General features: G+C 40.1%; 1 protein-coding gene across 1 annotated transcript in view; it reads left to right on the top strand.

The window, feature by feature from the left end:
* Positions 1-12,941, top strand: part of CWF19L2 (CWF19 like cell cycle control factor 2) — a 112,418-nt gene that overhangs the window by 79,869 nt on the left and 19,608 nt on the right. Inside the window, exons 13-14 of the mRNA XM_075198821.1 lie at positions 3,202-3,414; positions 11,582-11,698. Coding sequence (XP_075054922.1) covers positions 3,202-3,414; positions 11,582-11,698 — 330 coding nt within the window. The remainder of the gene's footprint in view (positions 1-3,201; positions 3,415-11,581; positions 11,699-12,941) is intronic.

The raw sequence follows: 12,941 nt of genomic DNA, 5'->3' as shown, positions 1-12,941 counted from the left end.
ATATTTGACAAATATAAATGGAAATACTATAGTGAAAAACATCACCCAAAAATGCAGTTTCTCCTCTCAGCTAGCCAGCTATTTTTTCAGTTTAGAAGACATTGTATTCTAGTCTATTATTATTCTCAAATTCAGTCAATGCTGGTTATAGTTGTAGATCGGTAACCATATGCCCAGGGCACTTATGACCGATTTACAACACTAAGTACAGTCGGTATGTCATGTATTATGCTGACAATTTTTACGTCATGTTGGTTTCCCAATTGAATGCTTAACTGACCAGGTTGAAATATCCACCCCCTTTTTTCCCCCCTCTTCTAGTAGCTAAGCCAGAGAGTGGCGTTGGGCGTCATGATGGTCATACAGCAGAACATCTGCATTGGAACACTGTGACTATATAATGACAGCCACATGCTACATGTTTGAGCTCTCTACTGCCCCCTTCTGGTTCCCTATCACACTGTCATTGTTTCTTAACTCCAGTCCTCAAACCTCCCAAACAGCTCATGTTTTCAGGATTTCTTTAATCATCTCAGGCAGAAATCCTCAAAACATGGGCTGTTGGGGAGATGTGAGGACTGGAGTTGAGACGCTGTACTAAGTAATGTTGTTATCTCAGCCAGGGCTTATAATTGAAGCCTTACACAGTGTGTGTAGAGAGGGCAGAGGGTGGGTAAGTTATGATAGGGAGAGAAAATTGTGGGTGAGGAATATATCAATTATATATTTGATTATTTTATTTACATTATAGCATAAGCAAAATACAAGATTCTGCTATATGCTAGATTAGGAGTGGAAAGGAATTTGGTAAACATTTTATAAATGCATAAGGGGACTGAAACTGGATATGTTCGTGAGATATGTTGTTATTAACATAGATTTATATAGCACCAGGATAATCTCCAGTGCTTTGCAGTTGTGAGCTGTGTAGAGGATGGTGACCATAGAGAACAGCATAGAAAGTTTAAAAAGGTGTCTCAGGAATTGAGTAAGCTTTCCTGAAGGGGCAATTTTTCAGAGAGAGCTTGAAGGTTGGGACGCTTGTTGTACAAGGGTGGGAGGAAGCACATTCTACAGTGAGTGCAGCCTGAAAAATATCCTGTATGCGGGGACGGGAGAAAGTAATGAGTGCGGATTAAAGTGCATAGATCTCGGGTAGAGAACAGGGATCAATTGTGTAGATATTTTGAGACGTGAGAATATGTATGTTGCTGCAGTTTTGTTAATGGCTTTTATAATGGAAATATTTCATATTGGATTGTAGAAAGTACAGGCAACCAATGTAGGGACTTGCTAAGCAGGGCAGCAGTAGATGAGTGTCCTGATAGGAAAATGTCTAGCGCCTCTGTTCAGAATGGAGTGAAATCTGGTTAGCTAAAGACCAGTAGGAAGCAGATTTCAGATACTCCGTGCAATAGATAATGAGCACATGAATTACAGTTTTTGTAGTGTCTTATGTGAGATGTGTGTATTCTGGAGGGGTTTCTTAGATGCGTGTAATTGTATATGGTGAACAAGGGACAATTCAAGGATGACATTTTGGCAGCAAGCTTCAGGGGTTCATTGATGTGTTATCAACAGAAATTAAGGTGTCGGGTAAGTAGTTTTTGTTGGGTGGTGGAATGATTACTATATCTGTTTTTGAAAGATTGGGTTTGAGATGGTGAGAGGGCATCCAATTAAAATGTCAAACACATTCAGAAAAGCCTGTCTGTTAGAGATGGTGAAAGATCTGGAGAAGACAAGATCATCATCATTTATTTATATAGCGCCACTAATTCCGCAGCGCTGTAGAGAGATCTCGCTCAAATCAGTCCCTGTCCTAATGGACCTTACAGTCTAAATTCCATAAAAGACAGACGAGGGTCAATTTGATAGGATAATAACCTACTAGTATGTTTTTGAAGTGTGTGAGGAAACTGGAATACCCAGAGTAAACCCACGCAAACACGGGGAGAACATACAAACTCCGCACAAAATAAGGCCATGGTCAGGAATTGAACTCATGACCCCAGTGCTGTGAGGTAGAGTTGCTAACCACTAAGCCACCACAGATGCATTTGGGTGTCATCTGCATAGAGATGGTGCTGCTCCTAAAGCAACTTTTATTTGTTTTCCAAGATAAGTTTTATGGATAGAGATGTGCAGAGGCCTTAGGACCAAGCCTTGTGCTTGTGGTATTCCAACTTATAAAGGAAGCAGAGAAGAGGTGGATCCAGAGATACAAACACTGAAGGAGCGATTTGATAGGTTGGGTGAAATCCATTATAAGATTGTGTCTTTGGGAATGCAGCATGTGACACTGACCACTACTATGGCAGAGGTCGAGGAGAATTAGACGCCAGTAATGGCTGAGAGTAATGTTATTATTGGAAGAGATAATGTGACCCTGTCAAGTTTTCTAGCAAAGCGATAAATACTGTTTCCATAACAACTTCATTGCTTTGTATCTAGATTTGTGATTTTCACAGGGGGAAAAAAGTTTAGTTGGCAGTAGGTGAAAATCTCTGGCATATGTCATGTATAGGGCAGACGGTGGCAGGTGAGTGATGTGTTCTGAAGCACACAAATGTCAGTGAGCCTTCTGGACAGCATCCCTCTTGGCTCTCAATCTTTGAACAGAGCCATGTACATTCTGAAGGAAATTCATGAAATTGAAAAATGTCAGCAAATTACAACATTTGCTCTAAAGTTTTATAGACTTTTAATATCTGGAGTTATATTTCTTCTCATTTGTGATATTAAATATACTCAAATATATTATTTTGTTGTGATAAATCTATTTTTGTTTTTACATTTGGTCTCATAGACTCACAAATAAAGCATTTTATTTGGCTTGCTATGCTGGCGCAGAGTTCCTTTTTATTTTCAGTTTTTGTTTAATTTTGTCTTTATATAGTTCATACTTACCAACTTTTTGTAGTTCGTGTCCGGGAGCCTCATGGGGGAGGTGGGCGCGCGGGGGACGGGGCTCCAAAAATCACATAATTTTGGACCCGCCCCCCCCAGTGACATAATGACGCAAAAGCTTCATTTCACAGCTATAGATTGCTATACTCTCCCGGGAGTCCGTGACTCACCCGAAATGCGGGAGTCTCTCGGACATTCCGGGAGAGTTGGCAAGTATGGTATAGTTTAATATTTGCAAGATTTGTGCTTGTAAAATTGTGGTGTCTTTTTTTTTTTTTTTTTCTCTTATAGCTCACCGAGAAAACAGACCAAGATTACTACACCCTCGATGACATGTTTGTCTCAAAAGCCGCAAAGAAAGAGCATGCAAATGCGGAAGAGGAGAGGGAGAGACAACAAGCGATATCTGAGCATCGGAAGCTCGCTGCCAGGATGGATAAATGTCCATACTGCTTTGGTAACGCAGAGCTTCCAAAGCATCTTATCATCGCTATTGGCGTCAAGGTAAGTTGTGACATTCTATTTTTCTCCAGTATTGGTCTACTTTACAAATCATAAAAAGCCTGTTCCATGGCCCGCTGATAGGATTAAATCTCTCCAACAAGTTATATTTCAGTCAATTCCTTCTGCGCCGAAATGAGTTAGGGCATACGCGCTACTATTTTCTTCTCGGTAAAGGGTAAAGTACGAACCTTAAAAGTGTAAACACATTTTTGTGAAGTTGCGCTCCTACGTCTGCGCAAGTGCATCTAGTTTTACGGGTACCGCGTAGATTTGTGGTCTAGGATGGCGGTGTCTTCTGGTGTGCAGTCCACTGGGAGGAGTTAGGCGGATAAAGCACCTTGCTCACCAAGTGTGGATTAAACGCGGACTGAAGGTCAAAATCGAGATTTAATTTTGCAAGACGGGATTATTTAAATTAGACAAAGGGGTGGAGAGGGCGTATTTTCCTTATTTTGCGGCAGTGCCCACAGACTTTTTCCTCCCCGCAAAGAGACTTGAAGTCCCATCCACCTCTGCGATCCCGGAGATCGAGTCTCGCACCTGTACTTATATTGAGGCACACTTTGCCCATTCCACTTGTACTTCTGCGGCAAAGCACATTTCTAGGCTCACTTCAGCCAATGTACTAAAAGTATCACAGAAATAAAGTGACATATAATAAAGACAGCTTCGATGTCCTCTGTGTCATTTAAGGCATAAATTGAGCAGTATTTTCATGAAAGACTTAAGTTTAATATAGGGGGTGACGCTAAATTGATGTGAAGTTTTTACTGTTACTTTCCGGTACGTTTTCCTTGTGTGTCCTCCAACCTACATAATTAGGCATAGGACAGAGAGGACGTTTTTTATTAGATTATCACGAAACATCCTATTAAAGACAAACACCAAGACAATCACCTCTGGGTGCTAGCAGTGCTCTAGTGTGTGATTAAGCACATTTGGTGCATTTGTATTAGTTCCCAGTTAAACATGCTATTCCTTGTCACTGTTCATGTCGTTCACCTGACAACGTGATGTTTCCAGCCTTGGACTGTATTCTCCATCCCACGTTTAAAGGGGGCATTAAGTCCTATACATTGAGAAACTACCGTAGCAACCACAGCACATTTTTGTTTATACAGAGCCCCCAAGATCCTGAATGGCTCCTCAGGGGGAGCGGCTACAAGTTTTCTGCAAACAGAAGTTTGTCTATGTTTCTTTCCACAGCAACTTCCTCAGAAATTCATTATGACATAAAAAAAAACATGTACAGAACTGGCAACGTCACATACAATAATATATGATATCTGCAGAAAAATAGTTGTAGGATTTGGTTTATCACCAGTGAGCTAGAATAGGGCCTTATTGAACAATCCACGGGTACCCCCCATGGATACCCCCGTGTATACCCATGAATACCCATTTGATATTTAAACTGGCATGTTGCTTCCTTTCCCATATTTGTCTTGAAGGTTTATACCCATAAGAAGTTGACTAAATTTGCCTTGGAAGTAGGCCTGGTCTAAGTGTCTGGTGTTTGAAGAACCATTGTTGTTGTTGTTATAATTATTATTATTATTCCATTTTATTATTTATTGTATTATTATTATATATTGCGTTATTAAATTGTACAGGGTGTTTCAAAAAGATGGACCCAATTTCAAAGCAATATATTTCATGATGGCAACATGTTACAGTTACACAAAAAGTTACAAAGGGTTTTAATGAGTTTTTCAAATTTTACCAAGAATTTTATAAATGCTTTATGTGCCCTCCACCTGCTGTACGGACAGCTTCGAGACAGTAGTTGAATTCGCCCCAAATCGCATCTCAGAGTGTCTTCTTCCACTGAGTTCACAGCTGCCGTGATTTTGTTTTTCAGGTCATTCAGGTAAGTTGCAAATGGTGGCACAAAAACACTGATTTTGATGTATCCCACTAGAAAAAGATCTTGGGAACAAGAGTGTAGCGCCAAGTCTTGGGGTCCCGAGCGACCTATTTTGAGGCTGGGCGTCATTTAGAATGCGTCGAACCAGCAGGTGCTCCATCTTGATGAAAAATGAAGTCATCAAAGCAATTTCAAATCGGTTCCATATTTTTGAAACACCCTTTATTATTATTATTATTATTATTATTATTATTATTATTGTTATTTCCCACAGTAGTTGGGAAAACAGGTCATAAATAAAACAGGGACATATAGGGTAGATAAAATAAATGCAGATGTAAAAACAAAGGGTAGAGTGGGAGTCATGCTTGTGAGAGAACTTACAATCTACGGGAAAAGAGCAGAGAGGAGTGAATGTGGACAGTAGCCTGGGTGTACCAGTGTGACTAGTATAGTTGGTAGTAGGATAAGCTCTATTATAGAGTTGGGTTTTCAGAGAGTGTTTAAAGCTTTGAATGTGAAGAGTCTGATCAGATGTGGTTGGGAATTTCACATGTGGTTTAAAGCAGAGAAGTCTTGTAGGTGGTAGTGAGAGGTGTACATCAGAGAGAGGCAGAGATGCAATTCAGAGGCAAAAACAAGAGATACAAAGGAGATGTTGACAGCTTTGTAGGGTAAGTCAGATGACTTGGATTCTGGAGGATTTTGGGAGTCAGTATAGGGATTTGTAGAGTGGGCAGATTTGGTGTGGTGAGAGAGAATGCTTGGTCACATTTGGGCAAATATAGGCAGGGACCGATTGGCCAGAGGAATGCCAGACAGGAGGAAACTGCAGTAGCCGAGGTGAGAGGTGTTTAGAGAATGGAGTTTCAGTTGGTTCTTCGGTAAGAAAACCGGATATTCTAGCAATATTTTGAAGGCGACGGTAACAGGACTGGTAGAGCAGTTTTGTGAGTGCAGTTTCAGTGTAATGTCGATGGCGTAATTTCAGTAACATACAGTTGAAAAGGGAGTGAGATAGACGCTTATACACTGCCATCATTTTATTAGAGGGCCACCTGACCACTGTATGTTTATATGTAATAAGCTAAAGTTGGTCTCAAAGGTTTTGGCTGTGGCTAAAAATGATTACTTGGCACAGTGGTTAGCATTGTGCCTGACAGCTCTAGGGCATGGGTTCAATTCAAACTAAGGCCCCATCTGTGTGGAGTTTGCGTGGGTTTCCTCCCACAGTCCAAAAATATACCATAAAGTTAATTGGCTGCTGACAAAATGTGCCCTAGAGTGTTTGTGTGGTAGAAAATTTAGACTGTAAGCTTGAATCTTTCCTGTTGTATAAGCTCAGAAAACTTTTACCTACAGTATATGTGTGACTCATTAGTAACTGTTTTATATAAGGCAACTTATATTTTATGATTTATGCTTAGTTGTCCTTTAACACCATTGCAATCAAAGCTTTGTTTTCCGTATAGGTCTTGTGTTTATTGTTTGGCTATTTAGAGTGCAGTAGGACTAAAGGTTAGAACAGACTGCGGCTTCCAGCCGACATGAGACAATGGAGAGGAATGGATGAGTCAGCGGAATGACAGCTTAATGTAACGTGTTTTTCTCAAGTACAAATATCCGCACACTTGGGTATTGTCTGAACACATTGTCTAAACAAGCCAAGTTTGCTTTGTTTGTACTCAGAACATGAATATCTTTGTTTAGCTTATGAAAAACAATATAGTCTGCAAGCAGCAGTCCAGTATAATGAAAAGTTGGAAATCGTGTCCATTTGTGGCTTGTGTTTTAGGAGGTTTTTTTTACTGGCAAAGGTTGTTGCCCTTTCCTAGGACTTGTAAATGGATTGCTTACATATCTTAAAACAATAATTGGTGTTAAAAGTTGTGTACTTTCCCAAAGACTCTCTGGGGGGGTTAGAGTCAGATCCTGGAAAGCAGGCATCCTCCCAGGAGGGCCCTTTTCTGCTTTAAAGGAGGGATGTGCCAGGGACACTGTGCCAGGCTGCCAGGGACACTGTGCCAGGCTGCCAGGGACACTGTGCCAGGCTGCCAGGGACACTGTGCCAGGCTGCCAGGGACACTGTGCCAGGCTGCCAGGGACACTGTGCCAGGCTGCCAGGGACACTGTGCCAGGCTGCCAGGGACACTGTGCCAGGCTGCCAGGGACACCGTGCCATGGTGTCAAGTGGTATATAAAATAAAAAAATAGTTTTTTCTAATTTATTAAAAATAGAAAACATGACAATAATTGATCCCATAAGTATTCACCCCTTGTGTTAATACTTGGTAGAAGCCCCCAGTTGCAATTACTGGTGTGAATCTCTGGGTGAGTCTCTACTAGCTCTGCACGTATAAACACTACAGTTGTTGGCCATTGTTTTTTCAGTGTTGCTCAAGTTACGTCAGGTTGGATGAGACCATTGTTGAACAGCAGTTTTCAAATCTTGCAAATGTGGATCTCATTAAGCCATTCCTACAAAGCAAAATTAGATTTTAACAAATAATTTCCCCAAAAGTCGATGCTGCTGCTTTTTGATGACCATAAAACCGGATTCTTGATTGCTGCAAAGTGTGATAGCAAGAAACCATTCAGCAAACATGTTTTACAGCTTTTTTTTTTCCCTCTAAGAAAAGAAAGGTTCTTAACAGGCCAGCAAAGTCTAGAGATGACACTACTTTTTTTTTCTATCAGATTACAGCAAGATTAGTTTGTAGCTTGAAGCCTTAGACTGAATCAGGTTAGCATGAAATTGCTGTACGGATGAAATTTAGCACTAGTAGTATTAGCAGTATGGGGGCATTGGTACTGGTTTGAAATCTACAAGATGAAAACTGACATTGTGTTCTTGGAAAAAGGCCTTGTACTTTAATGGTTGTTGCTGCTGCAGTGCGATTAGAATCATAGCCTAGAAAAAGTCCTCTTTTATAGAGTGACGATAACAGCATATGTCAGAGCCTGTCTAGTTTATTTGGTTATTGTGTGTCACAGACAACGATTGGGTAACCGAATCTCACAGCTCTTTGTATGCTAAGAATAGACCCAACAGTATGTCAGGACAAAATAATTGTCCCATAAAAACCGTTACTTCCGTTCCCAAAAGTGTATTGGGTAAGATAATGATTCAAGCAAAATGTGTTTTGCACATTTGAGATTTCTTGTTTATTTAATAGAAATAGTCTTCACCCTCTACTCATCAAGCTTTAAATTCATATATATTCTGAGAATAATTGTCATAACTGAATGAGCAGTGTGCAAAATTGTCGGAAGTTTAATTTACTGAGATACAAACCCATGTGTACCGTTATAGGGATGATCGTCATATTTATAAAGTGCCACAGATTCTGCAGCATACCGATGCATAAATACACATTAGTCTAATAACAAATAAAATTAAGCATAAAAGCATACGTGTGGTACAAAACACAAGTATGTGGCCACACAAAGAATTCGGGTGTGATACATCATATGGGCAAACGAGGTAGAAATGCAGACTTTAGACATTGAGTAGAGAGGACCCCCGCCCATGAGAGTAAATTAAAATCTCTATAATGTAAGCTGACAGCTAAAGCTTTAGATATTGCTGTTATGCCTACTGATTGGAATCCTTCTGGGTAACATTATCATAGGCAAACCAAAGGGGGGTCCCTAGTGCCTGGACACCCTCTCCAAGTCTGGGGCACTGTATAATTGAGGTGGCTGGACCCTGCCCCCGCTTCACACAGCTCTGCTTGAAAAGGAAGAGCTGTGTGCACCTAACAGTAGTGCACGCAGCATTGCCCGTGTATAGTATAGGAAGAGTTGGAGAACAGCCAAGCACTGTCTAATATTATAGCCATACCCCCATGCCTGCTGGTCACGCCCACTGGTGGCGTGGTGTGGAAACCCCCCTCTACAAATACGTTTCTGTTAATGGCCATGCCAAATTACAAAAATATCATCAATATGTCTCTTAATAAACTCAATATCTTTTGTAAATGGGATGTTATGGTAGATATCTTGTGAATTCTGTATTCCTTTACTGTTATAGAGATATACGAAGATGTATGTATGTCTGAGATGCATCATTCCTATTGAGCTCCTATAAACTCTTCAATATGGCAGTAGTGTCTTTGAGAAGGGTTTTCAGTTATCTTCATATTTTTTTAGAAATATTTCCACGTACTCAGACACTTGTGATGTCAGAGAATGTGCGACTGCAATTAGGGCTTTTACAGGAGGTTTATCTAATGATTTGTGTATCTTTTAGGAAAAATGGGAATAAGTGGACTGTGGATCAACATATACTCAAATTCATCTTTGTTTCAATCCTTTTCCAAACCTTCATCCAACATGTATTTGACACAGGATTTTGATTAATCAGTTGATAGGATTTCTCATCACCCAAAATCCGTTAGTTTGCATAATGCAATCCACTTTGTTTATTAAAACCAATCCACCTCTTTTAACCAAAATTATATTTTGATTATTCATAAGTTGTTTATGGGCTCTGTGTTCTTGTTCAATTAAATTACTGCGGGTAAATTTATCAAGCTGCAGGTTTGAAAAAGTGGAGATGTTGCCTATAGCAACCAATCAGATTCTAACTATCATTTTGTAGAATGTACTAAATAATTGATAACTAGAATCTGATTGGTTGCTATAGGCAACATCTCCACTTTTTCAAACCTGCAGCTTGATAAATTTAGCCTCTGGACTGATTTCGCTCTTCTAATGTGGAGATATCTTTCTTCACTGGTTCCTAAAAATAAATATCAATATACCTTCCTTTAGATTATTAAAGGTAATTTAGAGCGGCCTTTAAATCCAAATTTCAAGACAGCCCCATTTAGATTATATTCTCGCTTTTTAAAGGAAATAACTTTCAAAACGAATTAATTAAAATAAAATTTTAAATGTAAGTTTTCTTATAAATGTATTCGAACGTAAAAATATTTCTAAAGGATTATTGCCGTTAGTTGGAGCAAAAGAAAATCTTTTAAAATAACAAAATGTCATAATTTGTAAGAGTTGGATTGGATTGATTGAATGTTCCATCTGTTCCTAATCCTGGTGTTTCTGATTCATGTGGCCTTTTATGGAACCCCTTTCCCCTTTGTGTATCCTCTATGTGCCCCCCTTCTTTGGCAGAACATCTTTTTAAAGAGGAGGTCACAGTGTTGTGTTAAAATAATCTTTGGCAACATTTTGAAGAAAGATGGGATTTATGTATAGTAAATTTCCTGTCTGGCTCTCAAAACAAATTTTAAGACAGATAGACTTATTGTGTTCTTTTTATTGGGTGGTACAGTTCCCTGCTTTAGTATTGAGAGGGGGCTTGCCTTTGAGTAATTTCTCTAATTACTACTTGATAGCACAGCTAGATACGGACAGGGGGGGGGGGGGTCCTCCCACATCCTGACAACCAGGCAGGTGTGCTTAAAGTTGACATTGTTTGGGTCTTTGCTCATCTTGGTCCAGATGTGATATAACTTTGTCCATGTCAGGACATGTATGTAAGCATCACATATGCTGAGAGTCTAATGTCCCTGTAACACAGTCTACCTTTGCTCCCTTATGGGGATAATCTGCATCTGTCATACGCTCTGGCGTTACCTAATCCTCGGGAGTGAACAATGTTTGGTATTAAGATTCTGGAACTTATTTCTGGAAGCTGTGTTTTGACCAACTCAAACAGAAGTATTGGCTGTGTAGATATCTCCAACTGCACCATGCTTTATAAGTTGTTTTGGACAACACCCCATCACTTGTGAACTATTGGGACTGAGAACTCTCATTACAAAGTCCTCACTCACTAAACAACTATCTCCGCTCTGCTGGTTTATTCACCATCCTATGTTGGTGGAGCTTTCGAAGTGCAAACAGAGATGGCATGTCTTTATGCCCTAATGTAGATGTGGATTCCTGGCAGGAAGACTAGTAACTGCTGGCAGAAAGGCTAGTGCCAGCTACAGATCATACGGTGCATCGGGTATACTGCACGCCTGTGAGGCTCACAACAGATATATTGCGAGGGATGTGCACGGTTAGTTGCAGGGCGTCCATGGTTAGTAGTGATTAAATGACCTCTGTTCTCCACCCACTTCCTTGTCTGTCTATTATTTGTCCTATGTTGAAAATTCAAACTAAACCAGTTCAAAGTCTAGCCTAATTATATCCCAAGCATTGTCCTTTTAGATGCCAAATGTATCTTATAGGGATGACTATACAGATAAATATTTTAAATTGAAACTATAAAGTGACCCAGAAGCCATGAGTAATTATATGACCATTATGTGACTTTGTTTGTTTCCTTAGGTATACTTGTGTCTCCCCAACCACCTCTCCCTCACAGAGGGACATTGTCTTATCGTTCCTTTACAGCACTACACTGCAAGCACTTTGTTGGATGAAGACATATGGAATGAAATTCAGGTCAGTGATTTATTTCTATGTTGGAGATCTTGCTTATAATTATTTTCACTAAGACAGCGCTAGCAGCTACCTGAAGGAGGAGCTTGTGAGATATGCGGTGCCTATTGTCCAAAAACATACTAGTAGGTTAATGGGCTGCTATCAGAATTGACCTTAGTGTGTGTCAGGGAATTTAGACTGTAAGCTCCAATGGGACTGGGACGGATGTGAGTGACAAATATCCTCTGTACATCACTGTGGAATTGGTGGCGCTATCTAAATAAATTATGATGATTATCACAAGCCCCGCCCATTAAATGATAATACTCACCCACTTTGTTGTTTTTAGTTAACTACAGCTGTTTGATTTGCATTTCAGACACATTGATAACAGGACGACATGCTTGAATGAAAGCTAGAGACGCTATTCTACTGTATTCTGGACTGGAGAGGTAGAGCCGCTATGTAGGGTTAAAACTGTTGTCATCAGGGAGGATACACTTAAATCAACACCTGATTGGACAGTTGTCAGTGGAGTGTACACTAAGCGGTTATAAATTAAGGTGTGGCTGTCACTGCAGATGTCACCTTGGCAACTATTTACATTTTTCACCCAGGGGATTCACCTCTGAAGCCTGTGTAGAGCTCAGATGCTGTTTTAACAACAACTATAAAGGAAGAGTCACAGGTGAAGGATTTCTACCTGTGGAGATTGTATTCTGGGAAGAATTTCAGTCTTTGAGTGGAATTCTTTTTATTTCAGTGTCCTTCTCTTGTGTACATATTACCTATTACCTTAGCATATGGCCAGAAATCTTCCTGATGACACGTGCTTGTCCACTCATGGTCTCTGTGGATGAGACTCCATTTGAGGTCTTGTCCAGGTGGTGTAGAACTCCAGGTGGACTACACAGATTCTCTCCCGATGTTCCGTCAAAGTTCTGGAGATGTAACTTAGCAACTGGCAACTTTGTCCACACCTGGTGGGATTGTATAAAGATTATTCCAATTTGCTGCAAAGTTACCAAACTGTGTGGAGAAAACAGTCACTGTGAGGTGTCAACAGATCCTGGTGTCTAGCTTCTATATTCTGACATTTTTGTTTCCAAATACAAGAAATCTCTCCTGAAACATATAAATAATGCTACCAAGCCACTTATTCCTATACACTAGAGGTTCTCCTTGCCCTTTCATGTAAGGAGTGGTTTGGTTGTTTACAGTATATGACAATGAATATAATGTTGGCAGTGACAATTATTCCGAG

Source organism: Mixophyes fleayi, chromosome 2, assembly GCF_038048845.1.
Source record: "Mixophyes fleayi isolate aMixFle1 chromosome 2, aMixFle1.hap1, whole genome shotgun sequence".
In the NCBI taxonomy this organism is placed as follows: Eukaryota; Metazoa; Chordata; class Amphibia; order Anura; family Limnodynastidae; genus Mixophyes; species Mixophyes fleayi.
The sequence above is the reverse complement of the archived record's forward strand: the minus strand, read 5'-3'. Positions and strand labels throughout refer to the sequence as shown.